General features: G+C 34.2%; 1 protein-coding gene across 1 annotated transcript in view; it reads right to left on the bottom strand.

The window, feature by feature from the left end:
• Positions 1–25,330, bottom strand: part of LRP1B (LDL receptor related protein 1B) — a 1,912,798-nt gene that overhangs the window by 1,234,988 nt on the left and 652,480 nt on the right. The window contains exon 3 of the mRNA XM_008055101.2: positions 22,845–22,982. Within this exon, the coding sequence (XP_008053292.1) occupies positions 22,845–22,982 (138 nt within the window). The remainder of the gene's footprint in view (positions 1–22,844; positions 22,983–25,330) is intronic.

Here is a 25,330-nt window from a genome sequence, read left to right on the forward strand (position 1 = left end):
ACACACATGTTTATCGCAGCATTGTTCACAATAGCAAGAACCTGGAAACAGCCATGCTGCCCGTCAAAAGAGGACTGGATTAAAAAAATGTGGTACATATACACAATGGAATACTACACAGTCATAAAAAAGAACAAAATCATGAATTTCGCAGCAACCTGGATGGAACTAGAGTCTATAATACTGAGTGACCTCTCACAGAAACAAAGATCCGAGTATCACATGTTCTCATTCATATAATGGACCTTAAACATCCAATGCAATACTATACAAAAATGACTGACCGTACTGGGAAACTATGGTGGGGGAGGGAGATGGGATTAACAGTAGCAAATATCTGTCTGGGAACGGGGAAACACCGCATATCAACAGGGTGTCTGAATGAAATACAATTGTATACCTAACCCTTAACTGTACCCCACAACTTCACAATTAAAAAAAAAAAAAGAATTATGACATAATTAAACTAGATAGACTGAAGAAAGGAATAGCAAGCTGAGACAAAATATGATGAGTTCAAATTTGGACATGAGTTTGATATGCCTGTGAGGCATTCATGTGAAGTATGTATGAGAGAGTCAAAAATACATAGATCTCAGGAGAGAAGGACAGGTAAAGGTAGGAGTCATGGGCAAGTAGGTGATAACTAAAGTGGATAGAATGACTCAGAAAGACGGTAAAGTAAGAAAAGAAAGGTAGAAGACAGAAGACCAGGGAAGAACAAAAGCTTGAGAGTTGCAGGGGTAAAAAGAAGAAAAATTGGTGAAGAGGAATTTGTAGATAGCCATAGGGCTCAAGACAATTCAGGAAACAATATAGTATGGTAAAGAGGGAATCAGCACTTAAAACACTCTAGACTGGACAAATAAAAAGAGTAGAAAGCACTCATTGCAAATAAAAAATAAAAGTACTGTGTAAGCTTTTATTTTATTTTATTTTTCCTCCAGGAAAATTTATTGTAAAAGAAATGAGAGAAGCGTCAGTTACTAGAAGATAAGGATCTTCTTATATAAAAGAAATGACATAATACTGGGTTCCTCGGTTAACCCAGGATTCTATAACAATAAGTAAGACTAAATGTATGTGAAAAAATGTCCAAGATCCAAGATAGTATGTATTTAAAAGTGTTTCTTCTTCTTTTCCTGTGAACTGACATCAAAGTTCTCAACTTAGACTAAAGAGGACTGAGAACTAGTTAGGTCATCATTACTTGTGGGGTGACAGGATTCAAAAATTAGGGTGAATGTGCTCTGAAAGTCTCTTGCTTTTGCCAATTCTTTGTCTGAATTTTGGCAAGGCATTTAGCCTAGTGCCATTCTCTCTAGGGCAGAACAAGAAGGGATTCATCTACACTGGTAGATAAACAAAGCACAGCAATAACTGAACTTCTTACTGCAGTTAGTGTATATAGTGCCTATCCATAGCAAATGTGTGTATGCCTGTGTGTTTAGTATGACTCAGTGCTGTTTTTCCAACTATAAAAGGAGAAACATCTAAGTGCACTTTGCATATCCAACTCATTTTTGGAAATAAACCACAAAAAATCATTTTTTGTCAATAATTATTCTATGACTCACAGACCAGTTGTCTTAACATTCAGACCTGCTAAGCTAATCACTTATTTAAAAGAACAACTTTTTGTTGAACATAGAAAGTCAGTTTAGAAAACCAGTACTATTTCATAAGGTCCCTCCTTATATTCTTTCTTAATAAAGAAAGGCAGGTTCATGTACAAGTAGATATAAATTGTTGAATTTCTCAGAGCAAAAGATGACTTATTTCCACCTTTTTTGTATAGTAATATGTAGGGAGTAAAATGATCTCAGCTTATGGTTAATTGTCAGTATATAGCTGCTCTTCAGGAATCTAAAATAGACAAAATGGCAAACCAGAAAACCCTAATTCAAAGTGTCAGTCCCTGAATGAAAAAGTAAGTTAAAGCTTGACTCACAGAACTGGGCAGGATCATATGTTCAACACCCATATGGTTGAAAAAGCTCCCAGAAAACGCTTTGCTTATCAATTTCCACAGGTGGCAGTACATATTGAACGGATTATACAAATGTCTTTAACTTAGGCTAGAGAAGCATAAGTTTATCTCTATCTATCTATCTATCTATCTATCTATCTATCTCTCTCTCTCTCTCTCTCTCTCTCTCTCTCATCTCTAGATATTTAATTGCAAATGACATTGTAAAGAAATATCTTGACCCCTCTCTTAAGTAAATTGCAACTCTTAATATAGGGGTTGTTTCTGGTATAGCTGTGCCTCCTTCATTGAGAATGATAGTAATTACAATCACATATTGAATCTTAGGCTCTTCCTGACTACGATCATTCTCAATGAATCCAACTTTAATAACAAAACTCTTCTTTCCCCCTTTTATGGAGCAGTATATGCAAAGACTGTAAGACTGAAGCATTCTTGAGATATATATATATATATATATATATATATATATTTTTTTTTTTTTTCATTTTTTAAAACTTTAATAGTTGGCTATGAGAACTCTTGAACTGACTAGCGCTTTTTTTTTTTTAACACAGATAATGGAAAGAGGAAATTTGCACAATTATTTAGAACATTTGATCAGTCACAACTTCCATTTTGGATCTTTAGGCATAAATATTTAGGGTTTTAAAAGACCAAAGTTAGACTCTCTGCTCAACTGCTTATCCTCTCTCTGTTGCAGTTTCCAAGCCTATATAACAGAGATGATCATAGTATTTTTCTTATAAAGACATTATGAGAATGACATAAATAATAATGACCATAAAAATATTTAACACAGATAATGCAGAGCTAACTCATTAAACATTAGATTTTTTTTCTATAGAAATCAAAAGATGTTTTCAAATTTCCATTTTATTTTGGTTCTGTAGATATGGCCTCTAAACATTCTACATATTTTTAAAAGCAGTAAAAAGGTCAACATACTTGGAAAAATTAGCAATTATGGAGCTAGGAAACAATAATTGGAGATGAGGTTAGATAAATAAGTGGCCAGTTTATACAGAGCTGCACATATTATTGGGGGAGTTTACATTTTATTTTGAATGTAATACAGAAACCATAAATAAAGTTTTAAGCAAAACAGCAATATGCCTTGATATAATCTGATTCAAGTCTTTAGAGGATTACCTAGATACTTTGTTGAGAATAGAATATAATATGATAATGCTGAAATAAGGAAGACCAATTACATGGTTATAGCAGTCATCCAGGTATAAGATAATTGTGGTTTTAATCTATATAGTAGCAGTGGGACTGCTGAAAAGTGACAAGATCTGGGGTTTGTTTCAAAGATATAGCTAATAATATATTCTGATGTATTCAATATGGTGAATTAAAAAGAAAGAAGTTAGGGATCTTTCTAATATTTTTTAGTGTGAAAAACTGAAAAAGTTGCCCCCACCTGAGAAGGAAAAAAAAAAGTTATAATATAATAGTTCTGTGGGATGGGGAAGATCTTGAGTGTGTTGAGTTGGAGGTATCTATTAGATATCCAAGTTGTAAGTGTTGAGTAGGCAGTTGGATGTACATATCTGGAGTTAGAGAGTGGGCTGGACTAGAAAAAAAAATCAAAAGTCATTGGCACATAGATGATATTTAAAGCCATGGGACTAAATGAGATCATCAAGCAAGTAAATTAAGTGGAGAAGAGAAGGCAGCCAAGGACAAAGGCTGCTTAAGGAGTAACAGAAATAGTGAAGAAGATCAAAAAGTAACAACCAGTGATCTACGAAGAAAACCAAAAGAAAGTGCTGGTATCCCAAGAAACAAGTGAATAATATGGAACAATAAGGAGGAAATGATCAAAATGATCAAATATATATATATTTGTATGCACATATACACACAACCACATACAAAAAACTACTGATAGAAAAATTAAAACATAATTTCTTAAATTGACCAATGAGTATACCGATACAGATTATTAATATATTGATGGGGCAGCTTCAGTGAAATGGTGAAAATAAAAGTCTGATTGTATTTAATAGAGTGTTTAATAGAGATCGAGAATGGGAGAAACGGAAACAGTAAATAGAAGACAAGCAATTAAATAGCACAGTAGATGGCAGGGAGTGAAGGCAAATACATATATATTTTTAAGATGGAAGATATAATAAGATTATGGTAGTTAACTGTATAGTAGCTTGACTGAGTGTTAAGATGCCCAGTTATTTGATTAAATATTATTCCTGGGTATGTCTATAAGACTGTTTTCAGATCATACTAGCTTTTGAATTGGCAGAGTGATTAAAGCAAACTGCCCTCCCCAATATGGGTGGGCATTATCCAATCTGTTGAGGGCCTGAAAAGAATAAAAGGCAGAGAAAGGGGTAATTCACTCTGACTGTTTGAGCTAGGATATCCATCTTTTTCCTTTAGACTGGGATTTACACCATTAGCACTACTGGTTCTCATGCCTTCATAGTGAAACTAAAATCTAACACCATTGGCTCTCCGAGGTCACACAAATAAGTGGCTAATTTATACAGAGCTGCACATATTATTGGGGGAGTTTACACTTTATTTTGAATGTAATACAGAACCCATAGACTAAGTTTTAAGGAAAACAGCAATATCCCTTGATATAACCTGATTCAAGCCTTTAAAGGATTACCTAGATACTTTTTTGAGAATAGAATATAATATGATAATTGAGATTGAGAATAGGAGAAACAGAAGAAGGTCTTTGGACTTAAAAAAGAACTTACCCTATTGGTTTACCTGGCTCTCAGATCTTTTAATTTGAATTGGAGCTACACCAACTCTTCTGTGGGTCTCCAACTTGAAGATAGCAGATTATAGGACAACCCAGTCTTCATAATCACAAGAGTTATTTCTTTATTATTTGTGTGTGTTTTGTGTGTATAGAATATATATTCTAAAAGTGTATTAACTTTACCAAAAATTAAGACAGAAGTAGTATTGGGGAGACAGAGATATAATAATTGAAAAAGAAAAAAGAATAATCATTTTAGCAAGGGTGAGGGACTGGTCTTTATGCAATAATAAGGAGGAAGGAGGAAGGGTATCCCAGCTTCCTACCTAGTGGTAGTAGAATCAATGGGGGAAGAAATGGTTTTCCCCTACGGTTGAGAGGTCTGTAGGAAAAGGAGGAAGGGCCAACTGTTCTTTACGAAGAAGCTGATGAGACCCTTGAGAGATTAGGTTGAGGACATAGGAAGTCCTGCAGATAATGGACTGTGAGTTCCAGAGGACACCGTGGAAGTATAAGAAAAAAAAAAGACAAAATATAAAGTGTCTGTAGCCTTTGTGATTATTAGAGTCCTGTGATGATGGTCACAAAAATGGGAGAAGATAAAATAAGGTAGTTCTCCAGGATTTAAAGCAGACAGAAAAGGGAAGAGTAGAGAGTGGTGGATTTTAGATTTTTCCACTTAATTTCTAATAAGTGACATGAAAGGCACAGGAGAAGAGCCACAGAAAGTCAGACCCAAGACACCGGTTGGATGTGTTGGCAAAAACAGCTTCATTTTCCCTGGACTTGGAGGAGTGAAGGTTTAATTCTGAAACTTATAGAATCATTGAGTGAGGTCTAAAATGAAGTTACCTGAGCCAATAAAGTCACTTTTTTTTCTCGTAAGGTATTGAAGTTTTTAATGCATAATTTAAAGAGAAAAGAGATCTAAAAAGATACAACTTCAAAACTGTCTATTAGGTTCTTGGCGATTTAATACCCACAGATGAAAAGGAACACAAAACAATGATTCTAAAGAGAATTCAGTTTATCCTGATTGTGTTCCCTCTAAGTGATGGATAGACTTATAATTGACCCATTACAATATTCCTCTAGGAAACCTGAGCTCCGGGTTCATTGTGGCTTCTCTAAAGGCAATAAGATATTTCTATCAGTGCTGTAACCATATTTGTTTACAATTATCTGTTAATGAGTAGCATCCACACAATAATGGGAAAATCCTGAGTGTAGGAAACATCTAGTTATTGTCAGAGCCTAGCATAAGAATATCCATATTGACTGTATTTTCAGGAATTATTTATTCAATAGGTAAATAAATGAATGAGCAAAGCAATCACTTTTTGTAAAGACTGATTCTGTGAAGAATCACAAGAAAGTTAGCATAAACATGTAACTGGGAAAGACAAGTCTCTGAAATGTTACAATACTCCCCTCTTTTTGGAGACATGATCCCACCTTTTCGCATACATAATTTAGTTCCTATTAACCTATGACACAGTTTTCATCATCTAATTACAAATGTGACACAAGGAATAATAGCTTTGTTATCAAACAAAATAGTTGACATTCAGTCAATTTTGGAAATAATCTTTTCTCAGACTTTTTCTTCTTTACCTAGGTTAGATTAATCCCTTGCACTCAAAGCTCAAAAATGTAATATTCATTTTATACCATTTTCCTGCCCTTTGGCTGTTAACTTCACTGCAACTTTATACTCCAAAACCAATTTGTCAGGTTTCAAAAATATTTCAGTAAAGTTTGTATAAATCAATTTCCCACCTCAAAGCCTTCTCTCAGACATATGAAGTGTTGTGTTTTATTTTCTGGATCATCCATCCATATATATTTCATTTGTAGCTTCTTGTCCAGCCTATCAATTGTGATTACATTAATGGCACCTAGTCTGCTCTATATTACTAAGTTAGGCTTCTACAGAAGTACTTTTAAAATAATTCTAATTTAATTTCAACAGTACCTAAAGCTGAATACTTATTTGTTCTTTAAAAACATATAGCTTCACATCTGATCTTCGTTGAAATATTTTTTTCCAATTGTACACTAAGAATAAGTGCAATTACCTTATATTTCTCCATTCTTATATTTCTCAAGTAAAGTGAGTCCTAACATACAAAAAAAGAGAAAGTTTAAGTTTCTGTGCTGTGTCTTGTTTGTTACTGTATTAGTAGTAACCAATTGTTCAAAGTCAACAATATAATCATTTATCTAATTGAAAAGTAAGTGAACAACTAATATAAACTATTGCATTTAAATGTTTGTAACTGCATAAAACACGATGGCTATAATGGCATAAAACATGATCCTAAATGTTAGTAGCAATTGCATCTATGATACAAGTATAAAAAGCATGTATTTTCTTTCTACAGGAAAACTTCTGACATGATCTTTCATTTGTGACTTTATTTATATTGGAATAGAGTTGAATATCAAGCTCTATTGAGTCAATAGTAAGCAAACAATCATTCTGTGACCTTATAAAGATAGTTAGATGATCCTTTGTTTAATATTCTACATTAGTAAACTTTCACTGAAAATCCTGAGGCATTTTGTGTTTAATTTAGTATCGGTCCATTGTAGATAAGTAGTACTAGGGTTGCACGCAGTAAAATAAAACAAAACTTGAAAGAGTTGCAACATCCCAGGTCACTGAACTAAATGCTAATTACCTCTTCAAAAGAATGATTATGTATTCCATCTGTATCTGAGTAGCAAAGAATTGTAGTAATTTTACACATTGGAAATATTTATATTTGCTTTGGGAAGTATTTCTCACAGAAACTATTATATGCCTCAAATAATATATGACAAATGAAAATAGAAAAAGCTATTGAATAAAAAAGGAAAAATACAGTGTGTGCTAAAAGTTTGGAAGAAAATTCAGCAATCAAATCGCAAAAGCTAAAATTTCAGTAAGAATAGTTTAAGCAGAAATCGAACAAATAAAAATAGTCTTTGGCAATCATAAAGGATGTCTTTGTATTTAGACATTTTAAAAGTAGGAACACTATTTCTTTTGCTATGGTAATTGCTTCTATTTGAACAAGAAAGATAATAATATGTCAACAGTTTAAAAACCCAATCTATATTTTTTATTTATGCTTCAAAATTTTTTCTTCTGATTTTGGAGCTGTGAGATCCTGGGCAATGTACAAACTAAAAATACAGCCACTCCAGTTTGACAGATATTGTTAACTGCAGTTTGGCAATATTTGTCTCAGTTTGAACCTCCTAAAAGACATGAGTTGTTAATACCAGAAAAAGCATACTGACCAGGCTGGTTAATCCACGTAGGTCTTCCTAACACTGAGTGGCTAGGAAAAGACATCTTTAGTCTCACCCCAAGGGTTTCCCCATTTCCTCAACTGCCCACTCAAAAGAGAAGCACAGTAGTTCCTGGCAGTAATCCCAGAACTTCGAAAAGCTAAGGCGAGAAAATCGCTTGACCCCAGAAGTTCAAGATCAGCCTGGGCAATATAGTGACACGTTGTCTCTACTAAATATCAAAACATTAGCTGCATGTAGTGGTGCATGCTTGTAGTCCTAGCTACTAAGAGAGGCAGAAGAATCACTTGAGCCTAGGAGTTTGAGGCTCCAGTGACAGAACTGTGCCACTGCACTCCAGCCTAGGTGACAGAGTGCGACCCTGACTCAAAAGAGAGAGGGAGAGAGAAGCACAACACAATATTGATGGTGTATTTACCCTCGCTAAAAATGAGAAAAACGTATGGGTGAGCAATGTATATAGGGAATTTGATACAATCACTACCATTTTTCTAAGTTTCATTCCTGTAAGCACTTAAAATTCTTCAACTTTATCTTCCCTTACCTAGACATCAAGAATTTTAGAACTAATTGTAATGTCAAGTGATAATAAGGATTCTATTGAATATGTTGTTTTTGATGTGATTTTTATTAAAATATAGTTTAGTGCTTATATAATACTCTCCAGAATTATGTAAAAATTACTTAGTCGGCATCTCATAGATAGGGATTTATGTGGGATGGTGTAAAAATTGTTAGAAGTAATCACCTGATAGAATTTGGAATTCAAAAAAAAAAACATTTAATAAAGCTTTGGAATAAAACTAAATTAATAGAATTTAAATAAAAGGTTTAAGGTGTATTTGTTCAACTATCAGTTGACTTAGGCTAGTAAAACAAAATAAAAGAGGAAATGTATCATCAGAAAGAAAATAAGACCAATTTAACATGGCATATTTAATATAACTTGGCAGTCTCAATACAGTAAATAAAACCACAAAAGTATACACAACGACAAACCACATACTTACAATAAAAGATTAATAGGGTTGGATCAGAGATGTGAAATAATAGCAACAATTTTGAAATTCAGACAAGTTTTTTAACATGTCTTAAAGATAGGCCTAAATTTGAAAGCATGAGAAAATAAAGGCTGGACAAGTATGAAATATGCAGTGGGAAGAGAATAGGAAGGAGAAATGGAAAGATGGCTCCATCAGTGTCTTCCAGCCTTACATCACGTTATACTGGTTCTCCTCGGGCAGAAAGTCCCACTGGTTCCTCAAGAACTGTCCTCTATGGACATTTATCTAGGTATTTGGAAACATCTTGCTACAGCACAGCATGACTTTTCTCTTACACTTCTCAAGTGTATTGAATAAGAATTTTGTGTAATTTTATATATGGAAGGAGTTGTAGAGATACCATCCAAACACATTCTTTTATGAACGATTATAATTTATAACCAGTTGTTATTTAGACTCCTCTCATAAGGTTTATGAAGCATGGTAGACTATTACACTACCTGGCGACTAACCAACAGACTGCTCTTATCTCCTTCTTCCAAATATGTCTTTATTAAAGCAGTTTTTACTCATTTGAAAAGCTATATCTCCCAGTCTTTCTTGAAAATAAGGGTCAATGAGATGAAGGTAGAAATTGTTCCACTAGACTTCTGGAAATCTTAAGAAGTGTGATGACCAGTCGGGCTCGGTGGCTCAGCCTGTAATCCCAGAGCTTTGGGAGGCTGAGGTGAGTGGATTGCCTGAGCCCGTGGGTTTGAGACCCCCCTGGGCAACTTGGAGAGACCGCATCTCTACAATAAATCAAAAAAATTAGCCGGGTGTGGTAGCGTGTACCTGTAGTTCCAGCTACTTGGAAGGCTGAGGCGGAAGGATCTCCAGAGCCCAGCAGGTTGAGGCTGCGGTGGCCAGGAGCAGCCACTGCACACCAGCTGGGTGACAGAGTGAGACTCCAACTCAAAAAAAAAAAAACAAAGAAGTGTGATAACGATAAGAAAATGATTGGCAGTAGTGCGAAATTGTCAGGGGAGGAGGGGAGGGATTGGCAGTTAAGGGGAACAGCTAGAGGAGGGAGGGGCATACCTTATCAACAAGGGTACCTACCTGCATAATCAATGTTTGTATACCTAACTCTGAATTGTACCCTACATCTTTATAATAATAATAATGATAATAAAATCTAAGATAACTACAAAGCAAAAAAAAAAAATGTGTGACAACTTGCTTATCGTCTTCCTTCCTCTTGGAATACCAGTGTGATGTTTAGAACTGCAGTGACTCTTTATTTATTTTTAGACCACAAAACTACCTTGAGGGTGAAGACATGTGATGAGCATGATAGAACAGAAACAAAGAAGTTTGGGACAAGGGTTATATCATAAAATAATCTTACCTGCCATGAAATGTCTATCTCTGAACATTTTATATGTGAGAAAATAATAAATCTCTTTTTTTTTTTAACCAGTCTTTTCTTAGGATCTCTGTAATTTCCAGCCAAACACAATTCCTAACAAATATGACATAAGTGAGCAAGGCAATGTTCAGGAGTAAGAAAATAAAAATAAAAATAAATATGTAAAGAGGAATTCTAGCAGTCAGAAGCTAAGACAGCCAATTACGGGGGATATTAGTCAGACACTTAAACTGTGTCTGAGTTAGTTGAGAGGGATGGTTTATAACTTTAGACATTCTGAAAATTTAAGACTATCTCAAGAACTGCAAGAAAAACATGATTAAGGCTACAGGAATATAGAATCTATTACAGAGAACAGGCTAAAAACAGAAAGCATGGATAATTTTATAATACTAAACACAAGTATTTGTGAATGAAATACTTTGCTAGGCATTGACTATGCTACTAAAAATGGACATTAGAATTTCTTTTCTTGGAGACCTTCCAAATAGGGTAGATAGCAATCTGTCTAGGCAAGTTTGGGTTCAGTCCAGGTTGAAGGCAGATGGATGGACTAGATGACCTCTGGAAGTTCCTTCTGGCCCTATTATCCAACAATTCTATTTCTTACTAAGAGAAAGTTATTGCTGCTTCTTTATTTGTAGTTATGGTCATTAAGGAGACCTTTGCTTCCCTTCTGTATATTGCAGATATTTCTGTTAAATAAGAAGACGTATGACTGAAAGAAGCAAATCATTTTAGGCAAAATGCAGGAGTGAATCTTCCAACATTAACAAAAAAAATTTAAGGCCAATACTTTCAGCATACCGTGTAGCACACGTGACCCTCATAAGTTGCTCTGTAAAGTGGTCTTTGTATGTTTTACGCTTTATCACTGTTACAATGTTTGCTTTATGTTTGTCATCTCTGCTCAGTTAGTTGAGTCTTGTGGTCAAGTGACTGGGCTAGGAGTTTAATATAATTTTCTTTAGGTGTTACCAATCTATTAGGGATATAAAGCATATACATAGAAAGAAAAAAAATGATTAAACCAAGGCATATTTGCAGTGAAAAGCTCACTTCAAAAGCAAGTTATACTGTGTTAGGCAAGAAAACTAGGATTTGACCCCAAACATATTTCTCTCGGTCCTTCACATTCTGTTGTGAGTAATTTAGAAGGACAAGATACAAACCTGACTTACTGAAAAGGAAGTAAAGTCATTTGGCTTGCAGTAGGACATAGCAATCAAAGCAAGAGCATGACTAGTGGAAACTTCACCTTACACTGGTTTCAAAAACAGGAACAAATGAAATGAAACCGGCTGAAAGGCATAAAAACATAAGTACATTCTTAATTCTCTAAAGAACTATTTCAGCTGAATATCCAATAGATATAGAGTCGGAAAATTTATAGAATATCCACTCACACACATGTATATTTCTACATACATTTACATATATAATAATTTTTATATTTATTCTATGTGTAATAAATACTTAGCGATAATTCTACGTAGGCTATTTAGAATAAAGAGTGTTTTATGCCTATTAGTATTTCTCTCCAAACTTTTTAGAGACCACTAAAGTAATATGTAAATAACCTAGTTAAAAATTAGACAATTCAGGTTCTTAGTACTTCTGCTCCGAGAATATTGGAGCATTCTCAGAGTCATTTATTGATCTGTATAGATTTTTTCTTGGCACTCCCTAGTTTCGTACCTGTGCTGTACTCTGAATAAGAACACACCACACGTTTTCGGCTAGTGAAACTGAAAAGTACTCTTTAGGGCTTGTCCCTCTCATTCTCCTTGTATCTAACACTTAGGCCTTGGCTCACAGGCACAATGACCTAACCCAGAAAAATCTTAGTGAGCAGAGTGATCTCTCTTCACTAGCCATTTTATCATTTCCACAATCACAGTGGGTTGTGGACCAGTTCTAAAACGCTCGTGGCATAAAGAGGTCAATCATTTGATTTCATGATTTTTCTTAATCACAAGCCTAATGGAGAACTGGAACACAAATTCTCTGCTAATGCCAATAAATCTGGGTGATTTATTTTCATTCAAAAGATTAATCCTTATTGAAAAGTCTCTTGTGTCTAAACTCAGATATGCAAGTATATGTAAAAAGTTTGGAAATTGTCTACATGTGCATATGTCTCTGTGTATGACAAATGACACAGACATAGGGATTGACTATGACACACTCAGAAGTTTACAGTGTCACACCTAATTCATTTCTCGGAATATGACTTAGTATATTGAGATATTCAGTTATGATTGTCCTAGTTCAATTGTACAGTTAAAACAAAGTATTAGCTGCTTGGTAGCTTAAGCAACAAAAATTTATTTCTCATAGTTCTAAGAGGCTGGAAAATTCAAGATCAAGGTGCCCGCAGATGCAGTGTTCAGGACAGACACATTTCCTGGTTCGTAGATTGGTATCTTCTGCCGGTGTCCTCATACAGCAGAAGGGGTGAACAAGCTCTTTGGGGCCTATTTTATAAAGGTACTAATTCCATACATGAGAGCTCCTCCTTCATGACTTAATCACCCTTCAAAAGGCCCCACCTTCTCGGAGCATCATCTTGGTAATTAAGTTTCAGCATATGAATTTTGGGGTTGATTCACACTCAAATCATAGCAATTGGCATTAGCACATATGTGATTCTGTGAAATAGGGTTTACTATATAAGTGACAATAATAGATCAAAGGAAAGACAGAAATAGCTTTTGCTGCAATTGTGAGCATGTTTGAAATTCAGAATTGAAAACACTGGCAAAAAGGTGTTAAAATCTCTTAAGAGCTTCCTCTACAGAATTTTTATAATTTACTAGAATTCTAGATTGAGTTCAATGAATCTCAAATTTTCTGAATACATATTAGCCAATTCTTATTGGAATGCCTCCCATTATCTGAGATTTGGCTTTCCAAACCTTGACTTTCTGAGATTTTAGTTACTCATGGTCAACCACAGTCTGAAAGTAGGTAAGTACAGCACAATGAGTTATTTGGAGAGAGAGAGAGAGAGAGAGAGAGAGAGGTGTTAAACTTTATTATAGGTGTAAATGTATAGAAAAAAACATAATATATACAAGGATCTTGGAAAGTATCCCCCACAGATAAGGAGGACTATTGTGTTTTGTTGTTGTTGTTGTTGCTGAAAATACAAACTTTTTCTATAAAATGACTTTGAGAAGTCTTCCCTTATTTCTTCCAGATCCTGTTATAAAGTTGAATTTCTATTTTTTAACTTTTTGTTGTTACCAGTACAGATCTACTTCAAAGAGTTAAAAGAAACTTTATTTTCTTTCCATATCCCTCCATGAATGAAAGCACTAATTCTTCTCAAAAGGAGAGAACTAATAGTTAGATTGAGACATTGGATTTTGCAATCTGGTTGTATAGTTGTTCAGCTTATTGTTCACTCAGCAATTTTTTTTCTTTTCAATCAATTAATAATACTGACAGGGAATATATAGTTAGTTAAAAAATATCTTCAGTTGATTTTCTACAAGCCATCTCGCTGCTTTGAGAATGGGTCAGGCAGGATGCTGAAGCATAACAATTTTATGCTTTTCTCGGAGTTGATATGTTAAGGCCCAGTAGTCAAAACTGGTGAAGGAAAACTCAAGGTCTCAGTGTTTAAAGCTTACTCTCAAACTGATTTTCTGTGTGACTCCTGGGGATGCCATTCAACTTCAGCTACCTGCTCTAATTCGTTGCTTTTTAAAATATCAGTCGCTTGTGTCAAAAACCAAATAATGAATCATAGGGGATTTGGCTTCACACTTGAGGTTGAGTAGAGACTTGAATGACAGTTTGTTATTATTCATACTTTGGAATAATATTAACACAGTCATATATTTTTCAAAGTTAAGGGACAAGAGGGTAAAACTTAGGCATGATCTAACAAGGCAGTGTTTAGTAGCTTGCTAAAGATGAAATTATGGTTGCTTAAAACAGTAAAAACACCTTTCAATTCCTGACTTTCATCTGAAAAGGAATTCACTTCAGTGTAGTTACTCACGTTGTCTATTTTAATTTTAATCACTCACATGAACTACACCCATGTGACACATTAAAGAATATCAGCTTAGGTGAATTCTGGAGTTAAACAATATGTAGGGATAGATTATCATTTATCTCAAAGTTTATGATTATAGGCAAAGTTTACATATTTGCCTTCTAAAAATAAATAATATAACTTGCTATATATGTGCACCAATTCTAGCTTCTAAATGCCTAATATTAAAACTATATCATCTAACACTCATAAAACTATTGAGAACAATAATATTGAGAATATATCATTTTTCATTCTCTTGCTCTTTATGGTTGTATGCAATGCATTTTAAGTGGGTTCTACTACATTTTCATTACAATGTAACTTCTCTTGGTCTATTCCTAAGTATACCTTCAGATTCAAACTCATCTTTCTCTCCTCAGGAACCTATGTTTCAACTTACCAAATAACTTAGAGCTTTCTCAAACATACAGTGCTTTCTAGTGCATCTGTTCCTCTGTATATACTGTCCCCTATTTTTTGGAATGCTCTTCCTTTCTTCATTTGCCTACACAACTCTTAGAGTGTGATGTTTATCAATTATCAACTCCTTTATCTTCCTGCATTCCTCCAAGCAGAATTAAGTGCTTCCCATTTTATTTTTTTCTCAGTAGTTTTTACCCACCTCCATTATGACATGTAAATTCCATGGAAGCAGAAAATAAGAGTTTCTGCATCTCCAGTGCTTAGATAAATATCTGAAACACTGTCAGTGAACAATAAAAGTTTACTGAAGTTAGTGAATGAATTGAATTTAGGAAAACTTTTACTGTACTTCTATTAGCACATTTAAAAAATTATTTTAGCCTCAACCCCATTATTATTACCTACATTCTTCACTTTCCACATATCAGAAAGAAGGGTGAAGGGATGATCTAGATAAACAGTGACTTCCAGGGTTCCTGAATATTCATATAAATTAACAATATCAAAAGTAGTAGAACATTAAAACGTGTCTTCTTTTGGGGAGATATTATCATTGTTAAGAGCCTAATTTCTTTGACTTTTTGTAATTTTACACAAGTCTTCTATCTAAGTAACAGATATTTTTGAGAAACAGATGGATACAATAAGAGTTGTTTGCGTAAGGAGTAAAGCTCCATTTTAAAGCGATTACTATTTCTTCTTTTGCAGATATTAGGTGGACAAACAGAATAAAGATTCTATTGGCGTGGGAGTAGTAGATCCATGTTCTTGACTTGCATCTACCTAAAATAAAAATTAACCCAAAATGTAGTATATTGCAGTAGCAATTGAATGTGCATAATGTACCAGGATTCTCACTACACAAAAGATTGGATCAAAATATAGAAGTCACTTGGCACAGTGGCTTATGCCTATAATCTCAGCACTTTGAGAGGCTGAAGCAGAAGACTGCTTGAGCCCAGCAGTTTGAGACCAGCCTGGACAACATAGTGAGAGCTCAAGTCTATGAAAAGTTTAAAAAAGCAAACAAATAAGCTGGGCATGGTGGCACACGCCTGTAGTTCCAGCTACTTGGGAGGCTGCGGTAGAAGAATCACCTGAGTTCAGGAGACGGGCTGCGGTGAGCTGTGACTATGTCACTGCACTCCAGTCTGGGCAACAGAGTGAGACCTTGATTCAAACATGTGTGTATATATATGTGTATATATATATATATTCAAACATGTGTGTATATATGTGTGTGTGTATATATATATATTACAACTTAGTTTGGAAACACTAGTTTCTAAGAAGAGAAACAGATACAGAATCTGAAATGATTTATTTAATTTATTTTTTGTTAGAGACAAGGTCTTGTTCTGTCATCCAGGCTGGGGTGCAATGGCACAATTATAGCCCACTGTGACCTCGAAATGTAGCCTCAAGTGATCTCCTCCCTAAGCCTCCTAAAGCACTGGGATTACAGCTTGGCTTGATGTTTTAATAAAGAATATCTTTTTTTCAACGTACAGTCTTCTAAGATGATATTTAAGCTATTCATAGGTCTAAACACACTTTAAAAAATATGTACAACTTTTTTTGTTTCCATAGTTATCCTTAAAATAATTCTGTTTGGAGACAGAGAACATGGATTGTGTATAATGTAATGTTAATCAAAAATGTAAATCTGCTAAAAGAGATTCACTTCCATTCAACAAAAAACTATCTTAAATTATTCCTTTGAATGCTGAGTTGCAACATAAGGCCAAATTACTTAGTCATCCTTTCCACAGAGATATTCAGTTATCTAGTTAGTTGTCTCTAGAAGTCAATATATTCAAACAGTTTAAACTCAAACTCCAGGTTTCTTTAGCTGTATTAGTTTAGCAATTATAGCTTCTAAATCAGTACTAAGAAGTAGGATATCTGTGTAAAAGCATATTTCTAGTTAAACAGAATTTATAAAACTAAGAACTTGAAAAAGTATCTGCATAAACCCATATGTATAGATGCACATTCATGTATGTTCAGGTATGTATGTTCATATATTTATATATGCACACAAATATACCTATATTTAGAGCAGTCTTCGGTAAGTACACAATCCTAATTTCATGTAGATGTCATGTGACAATATGTAAAATTTTTATATGAGCATTTCAAAATGCTCATTTGTGGAAGATCTATTCTTTCTAGAAATTGTTGCTTTACTTCTGGAAAGCATTAAACTCGGAGTTGAAATCAACCAGTGTTAAGGGTCATAGCATTTCACTAAACTAACTCAATTACTTAAACTAATCTCTTCCAGAGGAAATGCTTACACCTGAGACAAACTTGAGAGTATCCAATCACCTTAGCACAACTCAACACAGAGAAAATACAGCAGGATCTACTGGTAAATTGTGAGAGCTTTACTAATCAAAAGTGGTCTGGGCACACAAACCCAAGTCTTTTGGCTAATTCCACTCTTTATTTGTTAGCTCTAGGTTTATTGATGTTTCAAGTCACTTGAGCACACATTAGTGGTTTCCCTTCCTGTATTTTAAGCTTAATGTTGCTGACAGATGCACTTTCTATAACATTGCTTGCTTCACTATCCCTATGTTTTTGGATTCTGCATGTTTGCATGTTGAAATTCCCCTTCATAGTATGATTTTAATTTACAAAGATATTGACAACATTTTTCAATGGAACTTTAAAAATAGGACTAGGACAATCTCTACCAATACAACACCTAAAATTAAAAACAATAACAAATTGCTCCAAAATCCATTTATCTTCATCAGCTTTTCTTTTTTCCTTCCTTCTTTTCTTTTTTCTTTTCTTCCTTCCTTTCTTCCTGCCTAACTGCATGTGTTTTTTTTTTTGTTTTTTTTTTTTGAGTTAGAGTCTCACTCTGTCGCCCAGACTGGAGGGCAGTGAGTGGCTGCTCCCGGCCACCGCTGCCTCGCCTGCTCCGGCGATCCTTCCGCTTCAGCCTTCCGAGTAGCCGGAATTACAGGCGCGCGCTATCACGCCTGGCTGATTTTTTGATTGATTGTAGAGATGAGGTCTCGCTGCCCAGGCGGGTCTCGAACCCGCGGGCTCAGGCAATCCACTCACCTCGGCCTCCCAAAGGCCCAGGATTACAGGCTGAGCCACCGAGCCCGGCCCGTCTGCATGTTTTCTTTCCTGCCCTCCCTCCCTTCTTCGCTCCTTCTCTTTCATTTCTAATAGCTGCAATAGAATAATTAATGAAACAACAAAAGATGTATTTTTTTCTTTCCAGAAGACTGAAAAAATTGAATTCTAAATATTTGAGCTCAGAAATAGCTTCTAGATTAATTTCTTTTTAGAAAATTTGAAATGCGTGTGAGATTTAAGCAAGAAGTTAAGGATTACTAATTTTAGTCATTACAGGTAATAAAGACTGTGATTTACCTCAGTCCATTTTAAGAAAGCCTCTGAGCTATAAATCACCCCCCGGATTTTTTAGCACTTTCTCATAAGAGGTTAGTTTTATGGCTAAAAATATAAAAAATTTAAAAAGCTGTATAAAATTTTAAATATGACAAATTGATATGTAAAATAAATAATGTCAGTAACTTTAGAGTTACTGACAATAGATTGTGAATGGATGAAGAACCATGTAATTGCACATACTAGGAAAACTATATTCCAGCTGGTAAGTAAAGTTAAATAATCCAATGGAATTTTTAAAAGTCTGAATATACATTATTTCAAAGAGTTAGGTGATACATAAAAGAATCATTTTCTTCTTTAGGTCTCTGATCAAATATACCAGTTAAATATACCATATACTCAGAATTACACAGGACGTTTTTCAGAATAGAAAACTAATAGATCAGAAAAGATGAGCATGTGTGTTTAGGGAGTGAGCTTTTCATGTCAGAGAGTTTCATTTCCTAATCAGTTTCAGTAAATTCTTCACACACTATCTTCTTATATTTAAAAGAACATTGTAATGTTTGCAGAAAGCATAGTCACTTTTACTAGTGACACAAATGATAGAATCCCTTTTTGAATTGATCCCAAGACTTTTCATTATACTTTTAACAGAGTAAAAGCAGATAGTACCACAGAGACTGTCATTTCCATGTACATTTAAATATATTACCACCTTGCACAGCAAATGTAATCTAAATAGGGTTGTGAATAAAAAGAGGGCTTCTTTTGCTTTTACTACTTTAAAGTTAACGCATTAAATTATCTTAAGAATGTTGAATTTTAAAAGTGTTTTGATTCATCTCAGTTGATCTAGTTTCTATTAGTTGAATTTGTTCACTTTTTTCATCATTCTTTGCATGGTTGTATGCATTTTTGTGGAAACACCCTGGATTGAGAGGACTTGCATATTAAGGAATGTGTTTTCACTGCTCATGTAATAAGATAAGGTGATATTACCACCAATATGAAATACTGTGTAGAAAGAAATGAAATTTTCAAAAAATACAACGTGATGATTTTGAAAGTTCTTATTGTAAAATTTTTGCAAGTGCATGTCTATATATAATAAGTACATTCATGTATAAAAATCCATTTTTCTTTCTTCAGATACAGTCAAATTATGGAGATGAAAATATCAGTGTTATAGAAAATCATTAATAATAGATATATTTTCATTATCTTTACTAAGAAGAAATTGATTTTTCTAGGAAACATTCAGAAAACAATTCAGTTGATACAAAACATTTTCAAGACCAGAGTATCATCTCCAAAATGTTAAACTTTTCTTCTTATTAATTTTCATAAAGGATACAAATATAGTACCAAATGTACTTTGGATTTTCTATTAGAAAAAAGAAAACATACCCATCATGTCTTAGGCTTCAAGCGTAATGATTTAAGTTCGAGTATGTGCTTTGAACACAACAAAAAGGAAGCAATGTAAAGAGAAGTGATTTAGATAAAAATTGTTCTGCAAGCCGGGCTTGGTGGCTCAGCCTGTAATCCCGCGCCTATGGGAGGCAGAGGTGAGTGGATTGCCTGAGGCTGCGGGTTCGAGACCCGCCTGGGCAGCGAGACCTCATCTCTACAGTAAATCAAAAAAAAAATCAGCCGGGCGTGGTAGCGCATGCCTGTAATTCCGGTTACTTGGAAGACTGAGGCGGAAGGATCGCCGGAGTCCAGCAGGTCGAGGCTGCGGCGGCCGGGAGCGGCCACTGCACTCCAGTCTGGGCGACAGAGTGAGTCTCCAACTCAAAAAAAAAAAAAAAGATTGTTCTGCAAAGAGAAAGCATTTCCAAAAAAGAAATGCAATGTTGCAATGTTTGAATTAATCTGGTTTCTTTCTTTATGCTAAGTCTATAGGGGATAGGAAAGTTCCTCAGGACTTGGTAGGACTGGTGCCTAATTAACTCTCTAGAAAACATTGTTTCATCAGGGTGTGAACAGAAATTAGGAGGAAGGCTAAGGATGAGAAAGCAGACTCATTTCCCATGATGTACCTTTGCTTATAGCAAGTCACCTTTTTTCATTTAAACACAAACCATATTCATGTAGTAAATCTAATGTTGTCCCAAAGATTTGGTTTTTGTCCACATGGTGGGGACACTCTAGCAAACCAAGCAGTAAACTCACTTCTGAGTTTCATTTCTCAAAGTAGAAATATTTCACTAAATCGCTGACTCTGAAATGACTTTATCTTTTCAGTCACCTTGATCTTATGATTCTATGTAGTGTGCAAGGTGAGAGAATTAGGTGAAAAGTCTTCTTCTGAGGTCAAATATCAAGTAGAGATCCAAATATACTTCTTAATATTTCTAAGTCCGTGATAGGTTATAATGAATTGTTGCTTAGCTGTTTAACAACATTTTATTTGGTGAAATAAATAAGTCTTTAAAAGACCAAAGTGGTACAATCAACCTCCTACTGGTAAATTAAGAAAGAAGGCTGTCACATGTGATAAAAATACAAAACTTGAAACAGTTTAATAACTAAATTAGAACAGGAAAAAAAGTTGAAACATACACAACTGCACACTGTAAATCTATTTTAATATGGTATATGTGCAGATCTTTTCAAGGACCAAGATACATTTAATGACATTTTATTTTTGTTCAAATACTTTGTTTTTATTTGAATTTCCTTTTTTTGTTATTAACATATATCCTCATTTATGAGATCACAAATCTAAATATTTTTAGAAGACTCCTATATTTTCGAATGATCCTCAACACTGGAATATGTTTTTGACATTCAAATTTGTGTAATCATTTCCAAAAAGTATTTGGAAACGTGATGACTTTGTTCTTTTAAAAGCTTAGTCACACATATCTATTTGAAAATTCAGAAAGTATTAAGACGGTTGAATTATAACTGAATTCAATAGAATTAGGCTCCAGAAAATATAATTAATAACTGAAAAGACAATTAAACTCTTTAAAGTCTATCACTTTTTAATTCAGTAACTTCTGTTAATATTCTTTTTAATGTACAATTATATAAAAGAATACATGTCACAAAGTCTTTAAAAATAAAATATATTCATTACTATTACACATGTATTAATAACTGAAACTTAGACTCTGCTGGCTTTTTATGTGACTCTGTCAGAGTTCAATGCTAAAGAAAACATGAGTGAAGAAGGAATCTGCTAAAACCTGTTATTTTCCAGCTAGAAACTGTCCACAGAGCCAGAGTAACTACACATCCCCTGAGAAAGAGGGAAAAGACCTAGTGATTAGTTGATTTCTGCAGTCTAGCTGTGGCTTCTCAACATCCTTACATTTTCAGATTATCTTTCTAAGATTTACTCTTATTCTAATATATCTCTCCACTCTTGTTCCTTGAATTCAGTTCACTTTACCCATATCTGGAAGACGATTGGCTTACGAGACAGGTTTCTTTGGTCTACACATTGCTGACTATACAATATTTTTAAAAAATAGCAGCTGAATCTGAATACTTTAAATACATAAGGATATGGAACTCCTCCTGAAAAACCTGGAACTTTTGGTGACCTGAGACCTTTTACTGCGTGACAGAGGTTAGTTTGTGTGAAGTTGTCCAGAGAACAGACATATATCCCCCGTCTTCTACAGTTTCCTCTATTCCTTATTGACTTACTGACTCCAAAAGTAAGAACAGGTTCCTATTGACATCTTAGCTTCGCTATCCTTTGTGTTACACTCAGTCTGTGAAAATTGAGTTAGAGACTTCAGTTGTTTCTTCCTGACTGTCTTGAAGCTTGATTCACTTGGCTATGGTCTTGAAACTATTTCCAAGTCTGGGTCCTTACCTTGGGCCTTGACTTTTTTTTTTCTCTTATATTTCTTTGTCTCATGTTTCATTCCCCCTCACTCTACCCTCAAATTCTGTTAGAATATGCCAGATCCAAATAACTTTTCATTTATTTTTAAATAAATAAAAAATAAATTATTTTAAATAATTTCTTTCTTATGTTCTTAGTAGATATGTAAATCTTTTACCACAGTGAAATTTAAAATGTTGACAGTGAAAAAGATAGACAATTACAAGAAAGTTAATATTATAGCATTACTGAAATCATATGAAGAAACAAATTTCCTATGAACACGCTCCATTTAAATATGTGTTCACAGAGGAATTCCTTCAAATACTCTTTGTTTGAGCAACGTTCAAGAGAAATAAGTTTATAACACTGTGTGATATCAATCTACTGTGGCAGAGTTCTCATTTGTCTTTTGCTCAAAAGTACTCTGTTATATGAAATACATAATTGTTTATGGGTCAAACTTCAAAGTCTAAATGTGTGCATGTATGTTTTTCTAATGGTGCCTTTCAATAAAACACAATAGTTGCAGCTTTGAAATGCATAGTAAGTGTCTGTCAATGAAATACATGCTTTCCCAATAACTGATATGGTTGTGGTTGAAAGAAAAGACAGGTTATAGGTTCTCTTTGAACTTTCATTATTATGCAAAATTTAATATTTCATTTCATTGTTCTGCAAATGGACTCACCCTGGCAATGTACTCCTTCATCATACCCATCTGAACAGTCCAAGACACCATTGCACAGTTGGGATAAATGAACACATTTGTTGGTACCAAAGCAGGCGATGTGATTCATGGGGCATTTGATTTCTACTTCCTCAGGACCTAAACAAATTATAAAAAGGAACAGAACGATATGCGTTAGCTTTACTTTTTTGATAGTAAAACTGTTAAGCACAAGAAATTGCTACCATTAATTTATAAAACAAAACTATAGAAGACACTACCAATGGGCAGCTCTGATTCTCAGATGTTAAAATTAGTCTATGTGATTAAAATTCTAATTTTTAAAAGCTGCATAGGAGATTAGATATTGTGTATTTTTTCTAATAATGCACTAAAAACACAAATATTATTTCCAATCATTGAAGTAGTATGGAATTAAAATCTGAGGGCTGATTTGAATCATTGTTCTCTTATCCTTAGATAAATAGGACAAGGTTCTTGAATCTCAATTTCTTCAACTATGAAATATGAATAATGGTTCTTGGCAGGTCTCTTATTAGAATTACATTGGGTAACATGAACAAAAAGGTTTTAGGAAATTTAAATAAAGTTGTGTCAATCTAAAAGTTATATTATTTTTATTCTGTTCTTTAAGAATATAAAAAAACAATTATAAACTTATATATGAATTATACTTAAAAAAAACTTTTGCTGAGCAACTGTAATGAAATAAAATTTGCTAAACAGTAAGAAGATAATAATGAACAGGGCATATTAATTGTGCTACCAGTGGCAACTACTTCGTATAATCACCCTTTCTGTTTTTAACAGACTTAAATTGAAACATAGATTCAGTTTTCAAAGTTCACCATTCTAAATCTTTTTCAGGCATCCAAATTGTATGTTATTTTATCTGAATTTCAGGTTGCTAATTTCCAGATTCTGTCTGTACTTCTACAGGCACTCTGCAAGTTCCCTATATTATTTTTAGTCTTATTCAACTTCCCCAAATCTAAGGTGCAATAATACTAATATGGCTACAATCATGTATTAATCTGACATGTATTATGCAACATCCCTGATTCTATAGTCACACACACTTAAATTTTAATTACAGCTCTGTCAATTTCATGGGTCATTAATTTATTTAATCAAATAATCATTAGCTTTCTCATGTATAAAATGGGACTATCAACTGAGCATACTTTGTAGGGCTGTTGTAAATGTCAAGAATTATTGGCTACCAAACACTGAACACTGAGATGCAGGCTCAGATTAGGAAATCAACATGTTAATCACATAATAAATACAGCATAGCAGAGGGTTTGCAGACTCTAAAGCCAGATTCCTGGGTCCAAATGCTGGCTCCCACCACGCACAAGCTGAATGGCTTGGGAAAGTTACATGTCATTTCTGTACTTCTCAGGGTTGTTGTGAGGATCATATCAAAAATTCTTAGCATACTACTACTGGCCAGCACTAAATAAAGGTTTGCTGTTATCATAGTTAAGAATGTTCAAAGAAGGCAAGTTGACTTTTGGTAAAAACTTATATCTCATAACTTTATTTTATGTTGGAAGCCCCCTTTCACCACTCCTAATAAAAAAAAGTTCAAAACTTTCATGTTTTGCCTTCACTATTTAGTTGAGACAAAATAATAATCATAATGAAAGGGCCAATTGAACATACTATAAGATCTGCAAAATTATAAGAAATGCAGAATGTAGAGATGTGATATAATTTTTAAAAAGAAATGAAAAACATCATACAAGTAAAAATATAAAAAATAGATTTGCCAAAAGTAATACATATAGAAATGCTTTATCAAATATTAATTATGGGTATAAGTAATTTTGTTTGATACTAAACTGTTTTCTCTCAATCTTTTGTGTTTAAGGACTATAAACAAATTTTTTGTAATGCAGCCTCACTAGCTGAAGTGTGGTTACTGACAGATTTCTCTGTAATTTTTATGTGTATTTATATAATTACTGCTATATAAGGCTATTAATTTAGTCAAGCACCTGTCTCCCCAATGAATAACTCATGACACTATGACATGTTTCTATAACTTGAGAATCAATATTTCTAAAAACATACATTTAATTCCATATATGTATATATAAACACACACACACACACACACAAACACACACACACACGCACACACACGCACACATGCACACATACATAGGGTACCAAAAAATACATGCACGTATACACATTTTAGGAAAGAAAAAACTATTAAAATTGTAACACTCAGTATATACCAATAACAAGATGTGAATACAAGTCACGTTTGACTTCTGTAATTACAAGAGGTGCTCAAAGTTGTTACCATCAGTGTTCAGACACTTCTGATTCAGGCAAACATCTCTTAAAATGTGTATACATAGCCGGGCTCGGTGGCTCAGCCTGTAATCCCGCGCCTTTGGGAGGCTGAGGTGAGTGGATTGCCTGAGCCCGTGGGTTCGAGACCCGCCTGGGCAGCGAGACCTCATCTCTAC

The sequence above is a fragment of the Carlito syrichta genome, unplaced genomic scaffold (genome assembly GCF_000164805.1).
Source record: "Carlito syrichta isolate Samal-C Ts95f unplaced genomic scaffold, Tarsius_syrichta-2.0.1 Scaffold301673, whole genome shotgun sequence".
In the NCBI taxonomy this organism is placed as follows: domain Eukaryota; kingdom Metazoa; phylum Chordata; class Mammalia; order Primates; family Tarsiidae; genus Carlito; species Carlito syrichta.